The 26,466-nt window shown below is 46.4% G+C and overlaps 1 protein-coding gene across 3 annotated transcripts in view; it reads left to right on the forward strand.

Annotated features, from left to right (window-relative positions):
* Window positions 1–26,147, forward strand: part of TNFRSF11A (TNF receptor superfamily member 11a) — a 54,346-nt gene extending 28,199 nt beyond the window's left edge. For 2 of the 3 annotated variants that reach the window (XM_053902801.1, XM_053902800.1), the window contains 7 exons: window positions 193–336; window positions 5,070–5,158; window positions 6,480–6,574; window positions 8,169–8,282; window positions 11,111–11,163; window positions 12,521–13,283; window positions 25,780–26,147. In XM_053902801.1, coding sequence (XP_053758776.1) covers window positions 193–336; window positions 5,070–5,158; window positions 6,480–6,574; window positions 8,169–8,282; window positions 11,111–11,163; window positions 12,521–13,283; window positions 25,780–26,147 — 1,626 coding nt within the window. Of the gene's footprint in view, window positions 1–192; window positions 337–5,064; window positions 5,159–6,479; window positions 6,575–8,168; window positions 8,283–11,110; window positions 11,164–12,520; window positions 13,284–25,779 lie in introns of all 3 variants that reach the window. The other variant, XM_053902799.1, reaches the window with a different exon arrangement.
* The last annotated feature ends 319 nt before the right edge of the window (window positions 26,148–26,466 follow it).

Consider the following 26,466-nt stretch of genomic DNA (forward strand, 5'->3'; position numbering starts at 1 on the left):
AGAGAGAGAGAGAGAGAGAGAGAGAACCCTGCTGGGCTGTTTTAGTGAAAGCACTGGAAGGGGGAGCTTGGTAGTTCCGGAAAACCCAGGCCCCAGTGATGCATTTGCGGGGAGCCAGGCAGGTGCCACGTCCCCGTGTTGCAGGGTTGCCCTAAGGTGGAAGGTGAGCAGCTGTGTCTCTGTCTCCCGCAGGCAAGGCCCTGGTGGCCGTGGAGCCCGGCAACCGGACGGCCCCGCGGCGCTGCGCCTGCACGGCCGGCTACCACTGGAGCGCGGACTGTGACTGCTGTCGCCGCAACGCCGAGTGCGCCCCGGGCTTTGGCGCGCAGCACCCGGGTAGGGGTTTGGTTCGTGCGTCAGGCGGGCTCTCCCGCGGGGGCCGGAGCAGGCTCTGAGAGGTGTCTCTGCATCATTCCCGCTCCGAGGAAGCAGGTGGCACGGGAGTAGCTTGGGGGCCCCCTTGAGCAGGGCCAGGTTAACCTCGTCCAGGGAAATGTGGGTGCGGGGCGCTCCACCGAAGGCTCCATCCGGGACACCTTGGGATCCCCGCTTAGGCGGGCAGGGGTAGCGCAGACCCTTTTTAAAAATCTGGTGCAACCCCTTAGAAGGCTTTTGAAAAACCATGCGCCCCTGGCATATTTTTAGGTTGGCAGCTAACATTTTTTTATTGCCAATGTAAAGAGTTGCTAAGGAATTAGTTTCCAAGGAATTATAACAGCAGTAACACTTTTAAAAATGGAATTCAGTGGCATCTAAACAGCATAGCAATTTGATAGCATCATCATCCTTTTAAAAATGCACTAATGGTCCTTCGCTCTTGGAAGTTTTACACAGTTCTTTTCCCTCCTCTGATTTGTATCCGTTTCACTTTCCCCATAGAATTTTATCCTAATGTATTTTTATGCTTGGAGGGCTTTTACGAATCACCTTTTCATAGACTTTCACATCACAAATGTACACAGATTAGAGATTGTAATTTTTAAAAATTTCCCATGACTCAAGGTTCTAAGAGTTAAAAACACTTCTGGACTAAATTGTTATTACAGTTATTACCCGATTGTCAAAAATGTATTTTGATATGATTGTAAAAACTTTATGAACTTAATGAGTGGAATTTTTCTTATTCTAATATTCATGGTTGGCTATTATTTATTGCTAAAATGCAACAGAATTCAACATTAAGTCTATTTCCACCAAGTGCTGAGAAACTTGGTCCCATAAATCACTAAATGGCTAAGGAAACCTTCTGTTAGACAAGTATCCGTTCTTTCAACACTTTCTTAGTTATATGTCCAGGCCTCAGAATGGTGTGACGTGAAAAGATGTCTGAGGTTTTTGAATGTTTATTTATTTTTAAGAGAGAGTGCGTGTGCACGCAAGCAGGGTAGGGGCAGAGAGAGAGGGAGACAGAAGATCTGAAGCAGGCTCGGTGCTGACACCACTGAGCCCCTTGTAGGGCTTGAACTCGCCAACAGCAAGATCATGACCTGAGCCAGAGTCAGACGCTCAACTGACTGAGCCACCAGGGTGCCCCTCAAAGGTATTTTTAATGATATCTCAGTTAAGAACTCAGTTGTGTTTTCAATTTTGTTAAAAGTAAAGAAATAGATATCTCCTTTAAAAAAAATTTTAATGTTTATTTATTTTATAGAGAGAGGGAGGGAGGGGCAGAGGGTAGGGGGGGGAGGAGACGCAGAATCCAAAGCAGGCCCCAGGCTCCGAGCTGTCAGCACAGAGCCTGACGCAGGGCTCAAACTCACAAACTGTGAGATCATGACCTGAGCTGAAGGCCCACGCTTAACCGACTGAGCCACCCAGGTGCCCCAGAAATAGATATCTTCTTGACAGAAAAGTATTTCTTAGAGTTATTTACTGCCCTGACCTCTGGAAAGCACCCCAAAGCAGTTTTTTCAAGATGTAACAAATGATTCTTCATATCTGTTGATCTTTCGTTTAGAGGCAACTTGTTTTAACCCAGAAGACTTGGACAGGATTAGAAGAATTAAGATGCTATTCATTTCAATTCCTATGGAAGAAAATGTCCATCAGTCACACTGGTCCAGTCCGTCCTTTTTACCAAATGTATCAACTGAACCAGATGGGCTTTCTCTTGGAAAAAGTCTGACTTGATTTTTTTTTTTTAATTATCAAAATAAATCTGGGGAACCTGGGTGGCTCAGTAGGTTAAGCATCTGACTTCGGCTTAGGTCAGGATCTCACGGTTTGTGAGTTCGAGCCCCGCGTCAGGTTCTGTGCTGACAGCTCGGAGCCTGGAGCCTACTTTGGATTCTGTGTCTCCTTCTCTCTCTGTCCCTTCCCCACTTGTGCTCTGTCTCTCTCTGTCCTTCAAAAACAAATAAATGTAAAAAAAAAAAAATTTTTTTTTAATCTCTTTAAACAAATTGAAAAAAAAAAAATCTCCCTATGACAACCAACTCCCTTTTGAATTTGATTCTAAGACAAGGCCCAGAGCCTTCCCACAAGTTTGCCACCTGCATGAGAAAAGGTGCCTTTTCTTTGATGGATGTTGTCTCCGCCGTATTCCTTTGGAAATGGTGCTTTCTCTGAAAATAGGCGGAGGATGGAGGGGGTGAAGTGGGTGAATGAAAATCTCCCTCGTGCCCTACCTTGCAGTGTATTTGAATTCTGAACAACTCACCCTGGTCCCAGATACCCCATTCTGTTGTCACACTCACATTTTGCCCTCGACAGACAAGAAAAGGCAGACACTGAATGCAGGCGTTTTGCCATTACCGATATTTCGATTTGTTATGTTGTTTTGTTTTGTTTTGGCATCTCAGAGGTTTAGCACCGGAGCAGGATTTGGAGCGGGTAAGCAGCCTGCCTTCTTTTGTAAAGTGGGCAAAGTGTGATTGTGTCCAGGGAAAGAGGAAAGGAGAACCTATAGGATGCCTCTGGCAGGTCAGTTGTTTCAAATAGTAGATGTGAGAGTCCAGTGCTTGGGTTTAATGCCCTTAAAGCCATGTGTGACTTGTGGCTCCTTAGGAAGTCTCTTTGTTTCTAAGGGTTACTCTTCTAGAGTGTGTTAATATTTTTCAAAGCTGTCTGAATTAATGTGAGCAACTAGATGTTAACTGGGCTTCTGTTAATATCATTTCAAAGTGAATCAAATTACTAGATTAGGGTATTATTAGATTAATTATTAATAATTACATTTTTTTTTTAATTTCAGTCAAAGTTAGTTAACATATAGTGTAATAATGGTTGCAGGAGTGGAGCCCAGTGATTCATCTCTTACATTTCTCACCTAGTGCTCATTCCAATAAGTGCCCTCGTTAATGCCCATCACCCATCCTCCCCCTCCCCCCCCCCCCCCCACCCCATCAGCCCTCAGTTTGTTCTCTGGATTTAAGAGTCTCTTATGTTTGCCTCCCTCTCTGTTTTTATCTTGTTTTTCCTTCCCTTCTCCTATGTTCATCTGTTGTGTTTCTTAAATTCCACATTTGAGTGAAATCATATGATATTTGTCTTTCTCTGACTTATTTCACTTAGCATAATACACTGTAGTTCCAACAACGTTGTAGCAAATGGCAGGATTTCATTCTTTTTGATTGCCCAGTGATATTCCACTGTATATATAAACCACATCTTCTTTATTCATTCATCAGTCGATGGACATTCAGGCTCTTTCTTAGTGTGGCTATTGTTGACAGTGTTGCTATGAACATTGGGATGCATGTGCCCCTTCAAATCAGCATTTTTGTATCCTTTGGGGTACCCTACTTATTGAGGCAATTACAGAAATCAAGAATGTACTTCCCATTTAACTTTGGACAAAGAAAGTGCAATTTATTATTTTAATGCCTTATTTATGAAAATAAATCACAGAAGTGCTTTCAAGCGTAAATTAACTGCTTTAAGAGTAAATTGTGATTTTGGCACTGATTGCCTGATTATGATATCACATAGTAGCCAATGTTCATTGATTGGTTGATTGGGGGAGGGGAGGGGAGCGCGGGGAGGAGCAGAGAGGGAGAAAGAATCCCAAGTAGGCTCCAGGCTGAGCGTGGCTCGAACCTACGACTCTGAGATCATGATCTGAGCCAAAATCAAAAGTCGATGCTTAACCAACTGAGCCACCCAGGCGCTCCACCAATGTGCTTCTTTATTGGAATTACCAAAGGGTCATCACGTGTCAGTTACAGTAAGGATAATAGACCTAGGAAATTGGAGATATTTCCTATTTTGATAACACAGTTGATGAGGAATGTTAGAGATCTGAAGAAGGCTTCCTAACCACAACCAATTTCTGCCTGAACTGCCATGGATTAAGGCAGGGGTCCAAACTCCATCCCACCACTGTGTTTGTGTAAATAGAGTTTTATTGGAACACAGCCATATCGTTGTTGTTGTTGTTGTTGTTTTTTTTAACATATTGTCTATGGTATTTTCATGCTACAAGTAATTACAGAGATCAGAAGGCCTGCAAAGCCTAATATATTTACTGTATGGCCCTTTTTAGAAAACATTTGCTACCAACTCTTAGTTTAAGAGAAGGAGATCCGTAGGATCCGTAGGGTTTTTTGGGGAAGGGTTGCTTTTGTTTCTGTTTTTGTTAGAGAAAACCTTGTTACAAACATTCTAGTGTTCGGACTGGTAAGATTTAGCTGGTCAGGAGTCATGACAGGAAGTTTGCCTTAAAAGCTGTGAAAAGGCTGCCATCCTTTGTAGACAAAAACTGCTATGAACCCAAAAGGCTGAGAGGGGAGATCGGACAGGTGCCTGGTTAAAACAAGGCAGACAGCAGGCTCCCCACGTGACCAGGACAGCGGCTCTGAACAGCAAAGCATGAGTCCCTAACTCAGACGCTGATGTCAGTAGCCTGACAGTGAGCCAGTTACCTTTCTAAGGGCGGTTCTGGGACGCTGGGCCCTCTACAGCCAGGACGAACCAAAGCAATCGGCCGTAGGCGGTGACAGTGGGAGTGGGGAGGCTGGAGGCACTGGCGGGGCTCCTGATCTCGGGTCCTCGGGGCCATCAGCCTGGCCGATCTCTAAGTGTGCCTGTTTGTTTTGTTTGTTCTTTTGTCCATTTTGTTGACAGTGCAGCTCAACAAGGACACAGTGTGCGAGCCCTGCCTTGTGGGCTCCTTCTCAGATGCCTTCTCTTCCACAGAAAAATGCAAACCTTGGACCAAGTAAGTGACAACAGAGGAGCCAAGAGAGTTTGTTGATTTTATTTTATTTAAAAAAAAAAATTTTTTTTAACATTTATTCATTTTTGAGAGAGAGAGCATGAGTGGGGAAGGGGCAGAGAGAGAAGGAGACACAATCCGAAGCAGGCTCCAGGCTCCGAGCTGTCGGCACAGAGCCCAACACAGGGCTCGAACTCACGGACTGTGAGATCACGACCTGAGCCGAAGTGTGAGGCTTAGCCAGCTGAGCCACCCAGGTGCCCTGAGTTTGATTTTAAACTCCACCTGCACGGTCTTCAACTTGATGTGTGACAGGAGCTCTGTACTATTTAGATTCAGTTGGATCGAATCTTTGACTTCCAGTTGCAGCTTCTTTTTTCCTCTTTTCTAACCTTATTTACTTGAGAATGACTTATGATGTTTATTATCATTCCCTCGCCGCTCCCACGCTTCCCAGCTTCCCCACACCACCGGGGGTATATTTGCCCAGAGATATGTGTGTGTGTGTGTGTGTGTGTGTGTGCATATGGAAGCCTCCTGTTCATGTAAATGTTTGCATACTCTACACATCTTGGGCTTCTTCACATAATATATGCTAACGGGAGCTCATTCCATGTTTGTTGACTTAGATCTTTGTGGCTTTTGGTCGCTAGTGTTTCACCATAGAGCTATACCATCATTTTATTTAATAATTTCCCTTTTGATAGCCATTTAAGTAGTTTCTAGTCTGTCACAGTAATAAATAATTCTCAGTGCATCATCTCGTGTATATATACTGTTTCGCACTTAATGCGTGTGTGTGTGTGTGTGTGTGTGTGCAGTGAAATTATATGTATATATAGTGGAATCCCTGGGTCCTTCCATTGTGTGCTTTTTATTGAATACTAATATAAATACATGTATTGAATCCTAAAAAATTCCCAATATAGTAATTCTCATTAGATATTTATTTTCTAATCCACTTACTCACGTTTTATGTTGAAAAAGATTTTTTGTGTTTTCAGCTTCAAAAAAGCATTCAGCAAAAGTTTATCACTCAGCCAAGGCCACTGAACCATTTGGCATCTTTAGTGAAGACACCAATGCTCTTTTCCAGAGCACAGTCTCAGACTAGTTCTTAGAGAACCCTGGCAGTGGTTACTTTTGCTCATTCATTTGTCCACCCTTACAGTGTGTGACAGGCACTGGGGATTCCCGTGTGCAGGAAGACCTCAGTTTTTCTCCTGAAGGAGCTAGCAATCTAGTGGAGTAGAGCCTTGTGTAGCGTTGTTTTTTAAAAAACAAGAATATGAAACCGAGTACTTAACCAATTCTACCTCCACAGCTGTAGCGTTCTCGGAGAGACGGAAGTACGTCATGGGACCGATAAATCAGATGTGGTTTGCAGTTCTTCTCTGCCGTCTACAAAGCCACCAAATGGTATGTTTAAACAGAGCGGGTTGGTTATAGATATGCCCAGTCTCGTCCGCTCTTCTAGATGTCTTCCAAAGTACATGCTGTGCCTGAAGGGGTTCACCTCAGTTTCATCCCATCTTATCTGTGGTCCCCCTTCACCTCCGTCGGTGTTCTAACTCGACATATGTTGTTTACTTGAAAATTTCCTGCTGGAATGGATGACTAATAAAATATTCATATATGCAAAAATAGAAAGAAAGAAACAAAGAAAGAAAAGAAAAAAGAAATGGAGCTATAAACATGAATTAAAATGCCCAAATATGGCAGGATAGTGGAGATCACAGTAAGGGTGTCTGTGGGAGATTTTGGTCACCAGCTAGAGTTAGAGTATCGCTATTGTTATATACGGCACGTTTTGTAGATCAAGTTAATTTTAAGTAGCTTAAGTGATCAAAGCTTGACAGAAAAGTTGACAGCTTTTGTCAACTGGATGCTGGTTACCAAGGGGAGTGACATGGGGCAGAGGTGGGTCCAGATATGGCAGCACTGGAGATGGCGCACACAGCAGGAAGACCCTCGTAATGAGGCAAGAGAACCCAGGCCACAGATTAATGGGGCTAATTAAGGGTTTAGGTTTGACATTTTGGGAAACAGGACGACACCTAAGCGTTCCGCACATGGAGTTAACACAGAGCAGCATTAAAAAAAGACCATTTTAAAGATAACATTGGAAACAACTGAGGGAATGAAAAGCTACAATTTTTTTTAAATGTTTGGGTTTTTTTTTTTTTTTTTTTTTTGAGAGAGAGAAAGACAGAGCACGAACGGGGGAGGGGCAGAGAGAGAGAGAGGGAGACACAGAATCCGAAGCAGGCTCCAGGCTCCGAGCTGTCAGCACAGAGCCCGACGCGGGGCTTGAACTCATGGGCCGTGAGATCATGACCTGAGCCAAAGTTGGACGCTCAACCGACTGAGCCACCCAGGCAACCCAAAAGCTACTCTTAACAAGACAGAAGGAAAGGAGAGGCGGGAGTCCTGGAAACCAGGGCATGTAAACCAAGAACCCATCATATAAAGGTTCTAGTAATGAAGTGATCAAGAGGGATGGGAGAAATGGTTGTGTCACATTGTGTTGTAGATGACCTACCTGAAACACTTGGCAGGACGGCCATGGTTCTGTTCTCACGACCGGCAGAACCCTGGTGCCACGTTGTTCTTTGGAAAGAGATAGGATAAGGGGCTTCCTTTGGCCTCGGAGGCCGTCCAGCTGGAGGGAATGAGGTGTCGTTCTTGGTAAGCAAAGATGGATCTAGATGGCATGGTCAGCATGATTAGAGTTGTGCTAAAATAGCAATGTTTAAAGACAGCCCTGGGCTGGCTTGCGGAGGGACGCCAGGTGTGAGGCTGGCAGCAAAGTCACTTTCCCCCTTCCAGAGGTCAGCGTTCTCTGCACACCTGCCATCAGAGTTGGGGACTGTCCTTCTTCTCTGCTGTCAGACCAGCGTCCTCCACTCTGGGGTTTGATTCAAAGGGTTTTGTTTTTAAACAACAATTAAAATAACTAGAGAATGATATGAAACCATCTTTAACACCTTTTTCTTATTTTCTTCCAATACAGAATCCAAGATATACTTGCCCGGTTTAATTATTCTGCTTCTCTTCATATCTGTGGCATTAGTCGCTGCTGTCATCTTTGGTGTTTACTATAGGAAAAAAGGGAAAGCAGTAACAGGTATTGTATCTACACTGGTTTTTGAAAAGTAATCTTAAAGAAAGCAGATACCTTTCTAGGTTCAGGAACTGATGACTCTTAGGCTGTGTGTTCACGCAGGATAGATCATCAGGTGTGAATGAGTTGCCTTTTTCCAAGAATACCAACGTTTTTAAAAAATATTGAAAAAGTATTTTTTAATATTTATTTATTGTTGAGAGAGAGAGGTAAGTTGAGAGTGGGGGAGGGGCAGAGAAAGGGAGGCACAGAATCTGAAGCAGGTTCCAGGCTCCGAGCTGTCAGCACAGAGGCCTACACAGGGCTCGGACCCTGGAACCGTGAGATCATGACCTAAACTGAAGTCAGACACTTAACCAACTGAATCACCCAAAATATTTATTTTGAGATCGAGAGGGTGAGAGAGAGCGAGCAGGGAAGGGGCAGAGAGAGAGGGAGAGAGTGAGAATCCCAAGCAGGTTCTGTGCTATCAGCGCAGAGCCCGATGTGGGGCTCAGTCTCGTGAACCGTGAGATCATGACCTGAGCCAAAATCAAGAGTCGGATGCTTAACCAACTGAGCCACCAGGCACCTCAAGAATACCAACATTTTTAATGCACCCACTTAAAATAGAGACAAATGTTCCAGTAAATGGCAGACATAAAGTTTTGACTGGGGTCTTACCTTGCAATATGAAAATGAAATTATGAAAATAAATTATCTTCTATTCAGTAAAATTTAGGTGCTTGTTCTTAGAATGAATAATCGGGTGTTACCTTATAGCAACAGCAACCGATAGTGCCTTTTAGCCTCACATCACATTTGGCTTCTACACGACAAAGCTGAAAGAGTGTCGTTTCTAAGAAAGGATTCCTTGAGCGATTTCTTCATACTTTCGAGGTCAGATCTTCCTCTCTTGGAGCACCTGTTGTCCCGCCATCCTTTTTCCATTTTCAGTTGCTCGGGTGTTTGTCATATCCACCTCGGCTTGGCTGTGGTTCGATCAGTTCTCCTATATCACATGCATGGACTTCATGAAACCTCACATATCTTGCTGTTTCCATTAACGTCACGTTACTTAATGTAACACGGGGCAATCAAAAGTTTTTAAACAGGGAAGATGATGTTTGAAGATGCTTATGTTAAGCAGAGAGCAGTGTTCTGTTCTCTTTGAGTCTACTCATTATTGAATATTTTTATTTAACGATGCTCCACTTCCCTAGCGACCCAGTAACTAGGGATTTGAATAATGCATGTTCAGATGGTGAGGGTCACTTGTGGAGTTTATGTGAGATAAACAGATTTCTGATCTTTTTTTTTTTTTAGTTTTTGTCTCTGTAATAATCTCTTACTGCCATATCTTCTCAGTGAGAAAGACGATGGGTCTACCAATTACCGAATGAAGGTTTAGAGCTGTTGGCTTTCCCTTCATCTGTTCACAGGGCACACGTTTTTTGGCTACCAGGGATGGGACTGGCACTGGGGGCTCGTTACCGAGCACCACAGTGAGACTGAGTGCTAAAAAGGGAAATTACAGAGCTGTAGGTGAGCAGATAACAGGGGGTCCTCTGACCTTGGGGCCAGCAAGGGTCTCCCAGAAGAGATAGGGAGCTGAGATCTGAAGGCCAGTTGGCATTAGTTAAGGTTAGTGCCACTGGAGCAGAAAGTCAGGACCAGCGTGAGATGGAACTGGACGGGGAGGGGTGGCCAGATGATGGAGCGCTGCAGGCTTGGGTTCGGAGTTTGCTCCTTATCCTTAGCAAAGAGCAGTGAAAACAGCCCTCTGGTTGTAGATGGAAAACAGCTTTGGGGTTGCAGTAAGAGTGGATGCAGACATACAGTTAGGAGGGCTTTTGCAGTCATCTGGGAGAGAGATCATCTTAGTAATTATGAGTATCCCCTATGCGTACAAGTATCCTTTCTTAGTACCATTTGGGATTATCTAGTATTGATCCCTCCAAGGGAAGAGCTACAGGTTTCCTTTTATTTGGAGTAACTTTATTTTTGTGTAATTTCAAAAATACAGAAAAGACGCGAAACTAATAACAAAGGTCATTGCAGTAACTGACACATATTGAATATTTATCCTGTGCCAGCACGCTTACGCATTTTACGCGCAGTCACGAAATCACAACGGCACCATAAGGCGGGTGCTGATATTTCTCCTGTTTCATGATGAGGAAACTGAGACTCAGAGAAGTGAAATGGACCGGACAAGGTCATGTAATAGGGAGCATTAGCTATTATCATGACCTGATTATCTTCTAATGGAGAATGGACAGCACCCCCCGCCCATCAAAGTCAGCGGAGGTGGGCTAAAATTTTATCTTTGTAGAACATAAATTCATAGGTTTTATGGACTCGGGGCCCGCTGGAGCTCAGGGGAGCCTGCCACAGCCTTCCGGCGTGCAATTTCCCTGTGTTGTACAGACATTGGAGTTAGGGTACTGGAAAGTCAGTGTCCCAGACCAGTGTCTTCTTTATTCCCCCCGCAGCGCCCAGCCCCACCCGCCAGTCCCTCTTCCCTCGTATCAAAGAAAACTTGCAAAGGGAAGGACAACCCCTGAAGTCCTAACAGCCGCTCCGAGTGTGCCCAGAGGAATTTGGAAGAACGTTAGTGCGTGATACTTGGGCTTTGCAGAGATCAGAAACTTCTGGTTTTGGTAGGAAGAGTCTTTGAATTGGTTGATTTCTTTTTTTTTTTTTTTTAATGTTTTCACTCTCAGGAACTCTCACTGAAAAGACTTGCAGAGGACTGTGTTTAGAGATACACGCAGCTGACAGAGTGGTCAAGAATACTGAATTAGAGGAAATAATAATATGAAGTTCTTATCCTTACTTTGTTTTTCTAGCTAATTTGTGGCACTGGGTCAATGAGGCTTGCGGCCGCCTAAGTGGAAATAAGGTAAATTTAAAAGTCTTAAGTGTCTCCTTAACGTACTTTTAACAGTAGGCTGTTGACTACTAACATGTAGTCATGTTAGTACATCTAACTGTGGCGGTTAATAGTCAAATGCCGAGCCCCGCTGGGAAAGGGGTACAGCCTGGAGGGACGGAGCCTCCAATCCCAGGATTGGTCGCTACAGGATAAGCCAAAGCCCACACAGCTGCTCATCTAAATGCTGTTTTCTTTGCATTTCATGCCACGCATCATCTCTGTGCACATACATCAGTTATGTTGCTTTCTGGTGCCAGTCTTGATCGCCTAGGACAGATTCTGAGTAGGAAAGAGCTGCCATTTTCCTTTACTCCAGAGTGATTGAAAAGAGTTATTTTGGTAACTTTTAATTTTGATATATTCAAAATTATAGAAAAGCAGTGAGAATAGCACACAAAAAACTGCCACATGCCCTAAACTCAGACCCAGCAATTGCTTATACTGTATCATTGGCCGTCTGTCTGTGTGTGTATGTCTATGTGTGCTTTTATTCGTGGTGCATTTTAGAGTGAAAGGCAGACATCATGCTCCTATACCTTTAAATGCTTCAGGGTGAATTTCCTAAGAGCAAGCACATTCTCTTACATAACCTTAGAACCTTTATCAAAATCAAGAAATGTAATAGTGTTACGAACTATTATCCACATGTGCTATTAATTATTAATATGTCTTCAATTACCTGATTCTGTCCCTTAAATCTATTGTCTTTAAGGCATGAAGAATATAAACTTTAAACCGGGAGCTCATCCTGATTCTCCCAATTCCAATCCCAATCCCAATCCCAACACCACAGGATTCGTTCGGTCTTTCCCTTACCTGGATTTGAATCTCCCCTCTCCCATTCCCAACCGGATGAAATGTGGCTCCCGTTACTGTCAGTATATTTGCTCATTGGCTCAATGACGGAACACAGAGACAGTAGTTTCACAATTACTAAACTGTACCACAGCAAAAAACAAAGCTACTAGCTAGTATTCATTATTTGTTTACAGGTTTGTTTTGTTTTTTTTTTTTTAATTTAGATTGAACGTATATGGACAAAACACTGTGTTCTAAAGTTGAGTTAGCCCTTTGCCTTATTTGGGTGTGAACGTGCTGTTCGTGGGAAATGCAGTTTGATTCATTCGTTTCTGGTTGGATTCCATTTTAGGGTTCTCCCCCACTGTAATTTTAAATAACACAGGCAAAGTACCCAGTGAGTGGTCCATCTGTACTTGTCACGGTGGAAATAATTACTATAAACCATTTTCAGCTGTGTTTAGCAGGAACATGTTCTAGTAAGTGTGGGCATTAATACCTGTGCCTTCTGAATTGAAATCTGCAGGAGTCCTCAGGCAACAATTTTAGCAGCACTCATATGGAAGCCTCTAGTCAGCGTGAAATCTGTGAAGGTGTCTTACTGCTGACTCTGGAAGAGAAGATGTTTCCCGAAGATATGTGCTGTCCAGACGGCATTGGCCTCTGTGGCGGTGTGTGCTCAGGGGGTGGTCCCTGTGCACAGGGAGAAGATGCTGGAATGCTCACCTTGGTCAGCGAGATTGAGGGGGACCCCTTCAGGCAGATGCCCACGGAAGACGAATATGTAGACAGGCCCTCCCAGACCCCAGACTCTTCACTGTCCCTCCCTCGGCCTGGCAGCAAATCCACACCCCCTTTCCCTGAGCCCCTGGAGGTGGGGGAGAATGACAGTTTAAGCCAGTGCTTCACTGGGACAGAGGGCTTGGTGGATTCTGAAAGCTGCAATTTCACGGAGCCCCCGTGCAGGACCGACTGGATTCCCATAGCCCCCGAAAAGTACTTGCAAAAAGAAGTGGAGGGTGGCAATTGCCCCCACTGGGCAGCCAGCCCCAGCTCTGCAGAGGGCTGCGCAGGCTGCAGAAACCCTCCCGGGGAGGACCGGGAACCCCTCACGCCTTCCCCGAAAAGTGGACCTTTGCCCCAGTGCGCCTATGGCATGGGCCCCCCGCCTGAAGAAGCAGCCGACGGGACAGGCCAGCCCACGGACGGGGCCGACGTAAGGCTTCCCGGCTCGATGAGGGGAGGCCTGGGGTCTGGAAGCCCCTCCGGTGACCAGCCACCTGCATCTGGTAAGTGATTTTCCTGGTCCCTTCCTTCTGAGCTTTAAAAAAGGCCTGTTGCTTTATGCAGTGTTTGAAGGCAAGTGTCACAGACCATTTGGGGAGGAAGGATGCTAACGTGGGGAAAATTTTGCTCGCACGTTTCCTCCTGATAGACCTCTTTGCAGGGTGGGTTTTGACCCCGTCCGCACGTTGGGTTTGTGGCGGGTGTGTGACTGTATCCTCCAGCCCCCGGGACTGTCTTCATTTACACATGCCTCACCGCCCGCCCCCGGCAGTGAGCCTCCCAAAGCAATGGCAGCATTGACCTCGGGACTGGCTGAAGTCAAGGCGTTCCCTCAGATTTCTGGGTTCTGTTTCTGTTTTTAAAGCAACCTACTCCTCAAAGCTCCAGAGAAAGCTTTTATAATTTTCAGGGGACAAACATTGTTTAGTTAATTCTTAATCAATTAATATTTATGGAGAGTATCTCGGTTCGATACCAAATTCACGATGCAGTATAAATGTCCTTTGATGCTTTATATGAGAAGCCCCTTTTACAGCCACTGCATATAATGTATTTATGGAACGAGGAGGATAATTTTACAGTTTAAAATCATGATAGAGACTTACCGTTGCATCACTGCTTGAGCACGAATAGCCCACCAATTACAATAACTTTTTCCCCAAGGCTGAGACGCCGTCTGTTTCATCATGTAGTTACAAGGAACCTTGCCGCTGGTAGTGTGAGCTCTGGGTTTTATCTACCACATGGGGGGTCAGGGATCTCTCTGAGAGTCTTCCGACAGCTATAGACACTTTCTCCAGAAAAATGAATCAGTGCACGTATACCATTTAAAGGGCTTCACAGGGGGTGCCTGGATGGCTTGGTCAGTTGAGCATCCGACTTTGGCTCAGGTCACGGTCTCACGGTGCGTGTGTTCGAGCCCCGCGTTGGGCTGTCTGCTGTCAGCACAGAGCCTGCTTGGGATCCTCGGTCCCCTTCTCTCTCTGCCCCTCCCCCGCTGGCTCTCTAAATAAACAAACAAACAGACTTAAAAAAAAAACATAAAGGGCGTCACAGACTCCTCCCACCCTCAAAAAGGAAAAGGAAAAAAGCCCATTCGTGGACCACCTGTATCCTAGGATGCCTTTTTCTTTTTCTTTCCTGCCTCTTTATTTAGACCACAAGCAGTACCAGCAGCTGGTCTTTGAATGATTTTATAACCCTGAGGTAGCTAGGTCCTACCCAAAACACAGAGTCTCTTCTGCCTCATGCTGGCGATGGCCCCTGGCTCATTTGATAGAAGAGTGTGCTTTAGTCTGTCTTCTAAGCTTTGTGGTTTTGCTGTAACTACACAAACTTCCTGAGGTGTAAATTCTATCATATCAATTCTCAGACTGAAAGGAGGAGATGCGTTTGGGGATATTTTCAAAGAACCGATGTGTTCTTCCTTCAGAAGACCTCAACGTTAAGATCTTAAGGAATTTCCATAACTGAAAGTTGGGCTCTACTCTTCGTTTGTATGATTCGACTTCTTTTTTTAGTGGTTAATTTTCTTCCTATCGGTCATAGAGACATACGAAACACTAGCATTTGGGACTGTGGAGAGCTGGGAAACCAAAGCTGAGTGTGGCCGTGGCCATGTCTTAGTAAGACTGCCACTGTGTGAACAACTTCAGCAACTGTTGGAAGAAGAGTTGGTCGAATTTGTTTATTTTTTTTTTAAGTTTATTTATTGGGGGGGGGGATGCAAGTGGAGGAGGGGCAAAGGGGAGAGAGAGAGAATCCCAAGCCTTCCCAGGCTCTGTCAGTGCAGAGCCTGACGCAGGGCTCGAATTCCCGAACCGTGAGATCATGACCTGAGCCAAAGTCGGATGTTTAACTGACTGAGCCACCCAGGCGCCCCATGTTGGCCGAACTTAAAGAGAGATTTTTTTCTTAGTGTCACAAAGCCAAAAGCTAGATCTGTAGTCTCCTGTAAAGAGTTAAAACAATGCCCTAGTCTGGTTTTTATTATCATTTCTTTTCTCCAGCACTAAACAGCTAGGCATAGAGGAAAGAAAAAAAAAAAGCGTGTCATCAACTAAGTGGTGTTAATTTGCAGAAAGTTTACACTGCTTTCTCTCTGTTCATCTGGTGCTTAGCCATGCAAAACATCCGTGAGAGCCCGCGTGTGGATGCCAGCAAGAGGGCCAAGTTCATTCTAGCCCGAGGAGAAGCAGCAGCCAGACTGATTTTTGAGGCTGTGCTATTCTCTCCATAATTGCTTCTGCATGAACACGCCTTCTGGTTTCTGGTCAAAATAGCACTTCCTCATTATTGCTTTTTTTTTTTTTTTTTTTTTAAGATTGTCATAATGTACGTTCTATATAATGTGTGAAAGAATGGAGCTTGAGTGAAAAATCAGAGGGAGGTCTATTTGTATTTGATCTCCTGCAAGCCACTGTGCTCTCGAGGACTTGAAGGAGGTGGCTTTTTTTTTATTGGGTGTTAGATTTTTAGGTGTGGGTTTTAATGTTTTAAACTTCCGGAGGCGCCTGGGTGGGTCAGTTGGTTGAGCGTCTGACTGTTGGTTTTGGCTCAGGTCACGATCTCACGGTCATGAGGTTGAGACCTGCATGGGGCTCTGTGGCGAGCATGGAACCTGCTTCAGATTCTCTCTCTTCCTCTGCCCCTTTCCCCATTTGCACGCTGTCTCTTTCTCGCTCTCTCTCAAAAATAATAATGTAAAAAAACTTGCAACCAAATCAAGTGGTTTCTGGAAACAATGACATGATTGGGTACTTCCTCAGTAGGGGCGGGGGGAGTATCTCCTTCACACCCAGCATCCCTTGGGAGCGCATGATGGTTCTCCAAACAGTTCTACAAGCATAACTTTTAAAAATAATATCCAACGTTAAGGCTATTTTCTCAATGTTATAATTCTTTCTTTTTAATGTTTATTATTTTGAGAGACAGAGGCACAGCACGATGGGGGAGGGGCAGAGAGAGAGGGAGACACAGAACCCGAAGCAGGCTCCAGGCTCCGAGCCGGCAGCACAGAGCCCGACGTGGGGCTCGAACCCACAAACCATGAGGTCATGACCTGAGCCGAAGTCGGACGCTCAACCGACTGAGCCACCCAGGCGCGCCTCAGTGTTGTAACTCTTAGAGAACAGTGAGAATTGTTAGCAAAGACCCATAAGGGGAACACATACATTTGGTTATGTCTTCTATAACCACTTCTTAATTTACATCTTAAATTACTATCCTGATGACGTAATGGTGGTTACCTTGGTTACAAATCCTTTCACCTGGAGTTTGGAGAATTCTCACTGTGTCTAGAAAATTATTTCCTGTGGAAGAAAGAATAATGTGTCTGCAGTGACTGGTGACTTGTTTTTGGCCCCTGAAATCATTTACTTGGTTCGGCCACTTTTGAGCTGGAAACCGTTGTTTATTTACAGGGCCCACAGTGATTATTAACGAACACCAGCTACGTATTGATTTTTCTGTCATCTCTTTATTGACAGTCTACTGAGCCACAGAGACTTAGGAAAGCTTGCCAAGCAAGTAGGGATTGAGGTGAAGGAGTGGACAACTGAAGAAATCAGTAACTTGAGATCACAGCCTGCTCTCTCCTTCCCCCGCTCACCCACCTCGGTTCTGGCCAAAGCCAGCCCCTTTTAGTACGAACACCCCTCACTCTCCTCTTCTGTGCTTCTGTTAGTGCCAGCCACCCCGCCCGTGCACTGGCCCTTTTTCCAGACCGCCCACTCCTCCTGTCCTTCCAGGTCTCAGCTCAGATGCCACTTCTGGGCAGAGAGGGCAGGCGTGCTGCCTGCACGGCCCCTTCTGTGCGCTTTCTGTCCTTCTCGCTGAGCCCGGCACCCCCACACCTTTATCAACGAGCGGTCTCTAGACAGCCGCACCATTCAGTGGGAATTTCCATGAGCTTTGCCACACCTGATCTTTCCAGTTTCTCCCAAGGTGACTTAGTCACGGTGTGTCCGTCTCATTCATTCATTCAGCCAGTCATGAGTAACTAGAGAACAAGAGACCATGTTTGTTTGTTCCCTAAACTCACTCTCCACCTCCTACTTCTTCAGTCTGTCCTGGGGAGCGGGAGGCCAGGCAGGGGACGGAAGGCATTAACTATCCTGGACAGACCTCAGTGTCCTGGGTGGAGGAGCCAAAGGTGAGCTGGTTCATGCAAATGGCACAGACACACCAAGGCCAATTCCTGGGAGCCAAGGGCACTGGAAGATGAAGGGGCACTTGCCCGTTTCTCCCATCCCTGGGTCCCCCTCTCTTGACATGACTATTCTTGACCATCCATTTCCACCCGGAAAGGACAAATAAAGGCTTTCCTACCTCAATTTTCTTCCCTTTCCCTCCACTCCCCCCAGGCAATGGACAATGCTCTATTTTATTTATTTATTTATTTATTTATTTATTTATTTATTTGAGAGAGAGAGAGAGAGAGAGAGAGAGAATAAGCGAGGAAGGGGCAGAGAGAGAGGGAGACACAGAATCTGAAGCAGGCTCCAGGCTCTGAGTGGTCAGCACAGAGCCAGGCACTGGGCTCAAACCCAAGAACTGCAAGATCATGACCTGAGCCAAAGTTGGACGCTTAACTGACTGAGCCACCCAGGGGCCCCCAGTGGACAATGCTCTGTTTCTAACTTTCTTTTCTCTCCTGTTGGAATGCCGTCCACTAGCTTGGGTTTCACTTTTAGCTAAGTACTATAAGGGCAAGTATTAGGTCAGTGAGTCTGTAAGTTAAAAATGACATTTTATGATTTGGTTATTGGGCAATATTCATTGGTACTAGAAGTCAATGCGTTATTTCAAAATATATGAAAAATTTGTTCCCTGTATACTTGAATTCACTCCTGCTTGCTGTCTCTCTGTTCTGATGGGGCTCGCTCTGGAAGAGTTTCATTCGTAAGCCATTCTAACTAACTTTCGAGCATGATTCAGAATGGAACTATTAAATACTGGTTCCCTGCCCTTATCATCATATACTCCATTCCTTCCAAATGCCTAAAACAGAGCTTACATTTCCATAAAAAGGAAAATCACATGAGAAGCATATGGGTTAAGTATAAAATAAGATTTTAAAAAATTCCAAAAGAACTCCGTGTAGCCTGGGTAGTTTGAGTGTATTTGTGTATATTTTTAGTTCTGTTCCTTGGAAGAAAATCTACATGACAATTGGGTGGTATTATTTGCTATAGTTCTTCTGACTCAGTATTCATACGTTATGCATTTTAAACAACATGATAAGCTTTTGAGAAGAGTATGTATTACCTTGCTTAAAAATGTGAATTCTGCCAGAAATTGAGTTCTTAAAATGAAGCTTGTTTTCTCTGCCCAAGAAATAGAAATTCCATGGAGTTGGCCATTGGGATGCATGGACTTATTAAAGTGTAGACATCTTTCTGATCATGGTGGGACACTTCATTTGGCCTTTGTTTCTGTTGACTTCGGTGCTATTTTTAGCTCTCAGGTTACCTGGAAAATCTGCTAGTTAAGTCACATGAAATATTAATCTTAACTGAACCAATCCATGTTTAATGTTAGAAATTCTTTGAAATTTCTAATTTAATAAAAATCATCATGTCATTCTGGCTCCCAAATCCCACTTTTAGGTAGCTTGAAATACAATTCCCAGTCTCCCTGTGTTGAGAGACGAGTAGACTATTAAAAAAAAATTTTTTTTAATGTTTATTTATTTTTGAGAGAGAGAGCATAAGTGAGGGAGGGTCAGAGAGAGAGGGAGACACAGAATCCGAAGCAGGCTCCAGGCTCCGAGCTGTCAGCACAGAACCCAACGTGGGGCTGGAACTCATGACCCACGAGATCATGACCCGAGCCAAAGTAGGACACTTAGCCGACTGCGCCAGCCAGGTGCGGTGAGTAGACTATTGTGACATCCTGATTATCTGTTATGAAGCCTAGACCTTAAACCGCCGCACTGCTGCTTTACGTGGGGTCTGCGCAGCAAGTGATGCCTATCATGGCCTAGGAGTCCCCTCCCTTCTGCCAGTTGTCTCAGGAGCTGCTGTTTTCACAATCGCCGCTTCTTTTGTGAGGGAAGCTCTTTCTCTCCCATGCCTCCAACCCCATCTTTGTCCTCAAGTGACATGAAGTTACAGTCACTGCCGGGGGCAGCCTAGCAGGGGAAAGCTGTCGGAAAGGCAGCTGAGGAAAGTTAAGGAAGGTGGGGAGGGACCCTTGCTTTGCTTGTTATCCTGGAGGCTCAGTAGAAACGAAGTCTCAGGCCTTTGTGAGGCATCTTGGATAAGCCTCATCTACGCCATGCTTCCCTTGTTACATTTTCTTTTTTTTAATGTTTATTTATTTTGGGGGGGGAGAGAGAGAGTGCGAGAGTACAAGCGGGGAAGGGGCAGAGAGATTGAGAGAGAGAGAGAGAGAGAGAGAGAGAGAGAATCCTAAGCAGACTCCCGCTAACTGCACACTGTGCCGTCAGCACAGAGCCTGTGGCGGGGTCCATCCTGTGAACTGTGAGATCGTGACCTGAGCTGAAATCGAGAGTCAGACTCTGAGCCACACAGGCGCCCTCCCTTTTCATATTTCCCTTAGCTACCAACAAGGGCTGCGTCCCCCTCTAAGAGCAGAACAATCTGGGGCTTTCCTTGGCACTCACTGGAAAGAGCTACCCCTTCAGGGGCCGCTATCAACTGCAGAAGCCACGGCAACCATGCTGAAAAGGAGGCCCCTCAGCACCCACGTGATCAGGCAGCTTGCTGCCATGGCGACCTGCTAACTCGCCATCGCAGGGCCTTGCCCTCTCTGGTCAGCTTGCATAACCCTATATTTATTTATTTTTTTATTTTTTTAAACATTTATTTATTTTTGAGACAGAGAGAGACAGAGCATGAACAGGGGAGGGTCAGAGAGAGGGAGACACAGAATCTGAAACAGGCTCCAGGCTCTGAGCTGTCAGCCCAGAGCCCGACGCGGGGCTCGAACTCACGGACCGCGAGATCGTGACCTGAGCCGAAGTCGGCCGCTTAACCGACTGAGCCACCCAGGCGCCCCTTGCATAACCCTATACAACCTCTGGGACCTGAAAGGAAGAAAACGCATTTTAAGGAATGATTGCTATTGAGAAGAACAGTTCAGGACTGAGGTGTATTACAGGATAAGGATATTACCAGCTCCTTCTAAATTGACCTTGATCGACTCTCGTGCTACAGGCAGGTCATAGCGGACTTGGGTGAGGAGAAACGAGACCATGGGGGTTTAGTGTAGAACTATACCGATGAGTCTTCAAACCAGTGACAGCCGTCATGGTGAATTATTTCAGCGAAGAAAACAGAAGTTGGTTAGATTTCTAGAGGGAAGTTCCCTCTCCGTCTTCAGGACATGTTGAGATCCTCCAACAAGACAGGGCTGGAAAATAACATTACCGCCTGGCACATTGCACCAATCCGTTTCCCTGCGAGTTGCACACGCACAGACACTACGTTCCAGGGGTAGTGATGCCATCCGCGCACCTGAGCCTGGTTCTCTCTTTCCCAGGGATTTTCAGACCCATCATCTCATTGGACCCTTGTGCCGTCCTGCGGGTATTCATGCGTTCATTCTTTCGTTTAACAGGTATTGTGTGCTGCTCCGTGCGGCCGCACCCTGCCAGGCTGGCGGGGCTTGAAACTTGATTCTCATTTCACAAACTGAGCAGGCCGAAATCTGGAGAGGTGTTAGGTGGCTTGTCCCGAATCCCACAGGTAGGGAGGGCTGAGCGGAACAAGACCGGAAGCTTCCAGACCCCTGCTCTCTCCTCTGTCCCTCCCCACTGCTCACTCTCTTGTACTCAGGCAGCCACTGACACCTCATCACTTTAGTCACCAGTTGGCCCCTTCTGCTCTTCAGGGACCACGGCACCGGGATGACACTGACATAATTAGATGCCAGGCAGGTGAGTCTGTATGAGGAGGAGCCATGAGGAAAGAAGGCCGTTTGGCAGTTGCCATCCTGGAGGCAGTGTTAGCAGAGGGGGAAAGCAAACCTGGAATGCTCACACACAGGGCAGCTGCGGGCTGGTGGGCACAGAGCAGCCCGCCCGGCACGGAGGGAGCACTCAGAAATTCTGGATTTGGGGTGTTGTTCCCATTACTGTGGTTACCATGGAAACATATCATGGGATCCATATTTTAGTGGCACCAGAAGATAGCCTCTGCAGCTTAGTGTCTTACTAAACATTTAGTTCTTTATCGGTACAGAAAATTAGATTCACGAACACTTCAGCAATATTGAAAGATGGCCAACCTACAGGATGTCACCTCCAAAAAGAGCGAAGCTAAACGAAAGCATCTGTGTAGGGGAAAAACCCAGGGTAATACTTTTTTTAAGTGTATTTATTTTTTGAGAGAGAGAGAGAGCACATGCATGGGGGAGGGACAGAGAGAGAGGGAGGGAGAGAATCCCAAGCAGGTTCAGCACTATCCGCGCAGAGCCTGATGTGGGGCTCAAACTCATGAACCATGAGATCGTTACCTGGGCGGAAATCAAGAGTCAGATGCTTAACCGACTGGGCCACACAGGTGCTCACCACCACCCCCCAGAGCAATACTTTCAAGGGCTGCCTGCCAGGTCAGGACCCACTACATAATTTCCAGAACCCACTGGAAAATGAAAACACGAGGTGTCCGTGTGCAGAAATTAACAAGAAATTCAAGATGATGACCGTAGAGCAGTAATCCCGGTGTGGCCTCCTGAGTGCGGGGCCCCACGTAGCTGCACAGGTCACATGCCCGTGAAGATGGCTGTGATGCCACGTATTGTCATTGAGAAATCAGTAAAGCTTTTTAAGGAAGTTGAGTCTGTACCAGTTTACTACTCTCAAAAAAGTCAGCGTGGATGAAACGGGCTGGGACTCAACCGACGGTGGTTTTTGTCATTAATTATACTTTGGGTAAAGGAGAAAAAAAAAAAAACACATGTGAAGAATAAAATTGTTTGAGAATCTCATACTCATTCTAGATAACTTTTCTTTACATCTTAATTGTTAGGAATTTACAGGTCTTGTCCACCTCCCCCACCCTGTCCCCACCTCCCCTCAAAGAATAATATTCTTGATCCGGCCTATGAATCAAAGAATTCTGAAATGTGTAAATGTATCTTGGGCAAAAGGATTTGAGTTCCATTTTGGAAAAAGAGAGGGGAAGGGAAGGAGGAAGGGAAAGAAAAAAGAATACAGCTCCTATATCAGAGATATTGTGAGGCAATTGGCATGGGATAAAATTCTTAGTGTGAATAATTAAACAGGATCTTGATGTACAAGACGATAAAACACGGGCTTTTACTAGAGCTCTGACAAGATGAAGATTCTGACAAGGAAGAAGGTAAACAACAGTGGATTCATGATGATGATTTGTTGGAAAATAAAATTTAAAATGAGGGAGAAATTGTATATACCATGACCTAAGTAGATAAATCTCAGTATGAAGACGGTGAAGATGGGAGATTAAATTCAAAACCATAAATCAATCACACAGTGGTTAGCGATGCCCTCTGTGTAGTTTTACGTTATAAGGACGAACAAGAGCATCACCCAGTCACTGACATTGTCACAACAGACTAGAGGAGCTGTACTGGGAAAATCATACTTTTTAAAAACTTAATTTTTTTTTAAAGGAGAGCACAAACTGAGGAGAGGGACAGAGGGAGAGAGAGAATCTCAAGCAGGCTCCACACTCAGCAGAGAGCCTGATGCGACGCTCGATCCCATGACCCTGGGATCTTGACCTGAGCCGAAATCCAGAGTCAAACACCCAACTGACTGAGCCATCCCGGGCACCCCTCTTGAATATCTTTTTATTTTTATTTATTTTAAAAAATTTTTTTTAATGTTTATTTATTTTTGAGAGAGAGAGAGAGAGAGAGAGAGCGAGCATGAGTGGGGGAGGAGCAGAGAGACAGAGAGGGAGGCACAGAATCCGAAGCAGGCTCCAGGCTCTGAGCTGTCAGCACAGAGCCCGACGTGGGGCTCGAACTCACCAGCTGTGAGATCATGACCTGAGCTGAAGTCGGACGCTCAACCGACTGAGCCACCCAGGCGCCCCTTGAATATCTTTTTAAATTTAAAACATAGAACTTAACGTTCACGCTATTTTTAGTAAAGGCCATATGTATTGGGTGTTGATAGTTTCCTGAGACTTTTTTACATGAACCTCACAATCTTAATTTCCACTCTCTATGTCTTTAGGGTGGAATGAGAAATTACAGCCATTTGCAAAACAAATGTGAGTGCGAGATCCTTTTGCATGTTTCGTGTGTTTCGTTTTGTTTCTTTTCTCCACAGTTCTCTTTCCCACACCACCGCACCAATTCAGCAGTTTGTTGAAGCTGTCTCTTGTCTCGAGTCCTCTTATTTGGGTCCTTGCAAAGCAGTCACTTGGGTTTTTACAGAAACATTTCCCCCCTTTTTTTTTATTAAAAATTTTTAATGTTTATTTTTGAGAGAGAGACAGAGTGCGAGTAGGGGAGGGCCAGAGGGAGGGAGAGACACAGAATCCAAAGCAGGCTCCAGGCTCTGAGCTGTCAGCACAGCACCTGACGTGGGGCTCGAACCTGTGAACCACAAGATCATGACCTGAGCCGAAGTCGGACGCTTCACCAGCTGAGTCATCCAGGCGCCCCAAACTTTCCCCTTTTTATCACACTTAGATTTTACCACTTCACAAAATAGTTAATAACATTTACTAATGAGTTCAGCTGGTAAAAACAGAACTGAGAACCACCTTGGTAGCTGGTGGGAGCAGAAAGGCATAGACGTACTAGAAGGGAGACTGCTAGCTTAGAGTACAGTGTATGTTCTGAGCACCTGTTGGGATATTTCAGAGGAAATGGAGAACGCGGAGCCATCCAGCTAGCTGGTGAATGGGAATACTAGCTGGCCGCCCCCGTGTTGCTTGGGGGGTTATTAGGCAAATAAATCCCCACCACTACCTATCTTGAAATATATACTGCATACAACTGCCTGTGGGAGACATAGCATGAGTCATAGATCTTCAGATTTGTTGCTCACATTTTATTTTAAGTTTTTACTTATTTTTGAGAGAGAGAGAGAGAGAGAGAGAGCGCGCGCAAGCGGGGGAGGGGCAGAGAGAGAGAGAGAGAGAGAGAATCCCAAGCAGGCCCTGTGCTTCAAGTATGGAGCCCAGTGCAGGACTTGAACTCCAGAACCGTGAGATCATGACCTAAACAGAAATCGAGAGCTGGTCACTCGACCGACTGAGCCACCCAGGCGTCCTAAGTTGCCCACATTTTAAATCTTATCGTTTCATGGGTCACTGGGCCTCCATTTCAGCTTCCCTGGAGGTATCTTATGGGTAGAGGGAAGGCTCCCCAAAGGGATTCCCTGTAAGCTGTTGGTATTTTAGACCCTCCAAAACATGCCTTCCAAATTTGAGGAAAATCTCTTCTTGTGGAGTGGTGATAGAAAGTTAATGTGTATAAATTGTTATAAAGCTGGGTCACAGTAGAGGAGAAAAAAAAAAGAGGAAGTTAACAGTGAGGAGCTATTTTGCTGTTCACCTCTCTGTCAGAATGAAAGATTTTGTTTTTGATACTGAGTGTTGGGACATTTCTGCATCTACTTGGGTTTATGGCACTTCTTTTCACCTGGGACATTTCTAGCTATCAGTCTTTAAATAGAAGAATAATAGGGGTAGCAAGTTTCCTAACATTTGTTGAACTTTCTATTTTCCAAAAGGCCCATGAATTAAAGACTGGCCAAATCCAGTCACCCACAAAGAAGTGATATAGAGCCCCCCCCCCCCCCCCCCCGGGACAAAACACTCCTCAGGCTTCCGAGGAAAGAATGATTTACAGGATTTGTTTTTCTCCATTTTCGTCTTCTGAATCTCTTTTGTTCCAGGAGTTAAAAACGAAGTGTTAAGGAAACTGATTTAACCTAAATCGGTTAAATACTAAATCATGCTAAATACTGAGCCTGGGTGGCCCCCTGGCCCTCCAAGGCTGAACTGTCAGGGACCTGCCTGGAAGGTACAAAAAGCGATGACAACTGGTCAGAGGGGAGGCTGGGCTGAAGTGGGCTCGGGGTCCTATCTGGCAATGACCTTTCCTCCTGCCCTGCGTTCCCCTCCTGACGCGCTGGACCTGGCCAGGCCACTGGCTGTTTGCTGCAGGTAGATCTTGCAGGTAGATCATGCACACGCGTTCCTAGGTAGCAGCTGCACCTGTGAGTCGACCTCCCAGCTGTGCTCTCAGCAAGCTGAGTCCCACGTGGCAAACGACGACTGGAGCGTGGCCTGTGGTCTCGCCGCTCTCCTCTCTGCCCCTCCTTCTTCCGCCGCAGTCAGGCCTGCTGAGATGAAAAATGATGGAGCCCCTCGGAGTGTCAGATGCGCGTTAGAGACGGTGTCGGTGAGGAGAGGCCGCCGCTAGAACAGCCTGCTTTCTTGGGACACTTCCCTATCACAAGACCAAGTTCTCACCAAGGGCCGATGACTCATCCTCTGCGTGTTCTCTCTTCCTCTCCCCTTGTAGGAAATGTGACTGGAAACAGTAACTCCACGTTTATTTCCAGCGGGCAGGTGATGAACTTCAAGGGCGACATCATCGTGGTCTACGTCAGCCAGAACTCCCAGGAGGGCCCGGCGGGGCCCGGCGGCGGCGGCGGCGGTGGCGGCGGCGGCGCGGGGGAGCCGGTGGGCCGCCCGGTGCAGGAGGAGAGCCCGCCGCGCTGCGACTCGTTCGCGGGCCTCGGGCCGCGCTTCCCCGACCCATGCGCTGACCTGGAGGCGCGCCCGGGCGGGGGGCTGCAGGAGTGCGGCTCCCCCGGGCCCGACAAGGCCTCGCGGCCGGTGCAGGAGCAGGGGGAGGCCGACAAGGGCGCGGCAAGGGCGCGGCGCTGAGCGGCGGGTGACTCGCGGCGGCTCTCGGCGCCCCCTCGGAGCCGCTCTGCGGTGGGGCGGGCGCGGACCTCGGGGCCATCCAGCCCGGGCTCGGCGGGCACCACGGGGGCCGCGCGTTCCCACTTGGAGGCGGGGAGCCGCACGCACCTGCGCCTGGCCGGGACCGGGGCCAGGGGCGGGCCGGGAGGAGGCTCGCGCGCCCGTGCCCGGGCGGGGCCTGGGGACGGAGCGCACCTGCTCCCGGGCGGGGCCTGGGGGCCGCGCGCACCTGCTCCTGGGCGGGGTCTGGGGAACCGCGCGCACCTGCTCCTGGGCGGGG

The sequence above is a fragment of the Panthera pardus genome, unplaced genomic scaffold (assembly GCF_024362965.1).
Source record: "Panthera pardus isolate Hobbes unplaced genomic scaffold, ASM2436296v1 HiC_scaffold_15, whole genome shotgun sequence".
Classification (NCBI taxonomy): domain Eukaryota; kingdom Metazoa; phylum Chordata; class Mammalia; order Carnivora; family Felidae; genus Panthera; species Panthera pardus.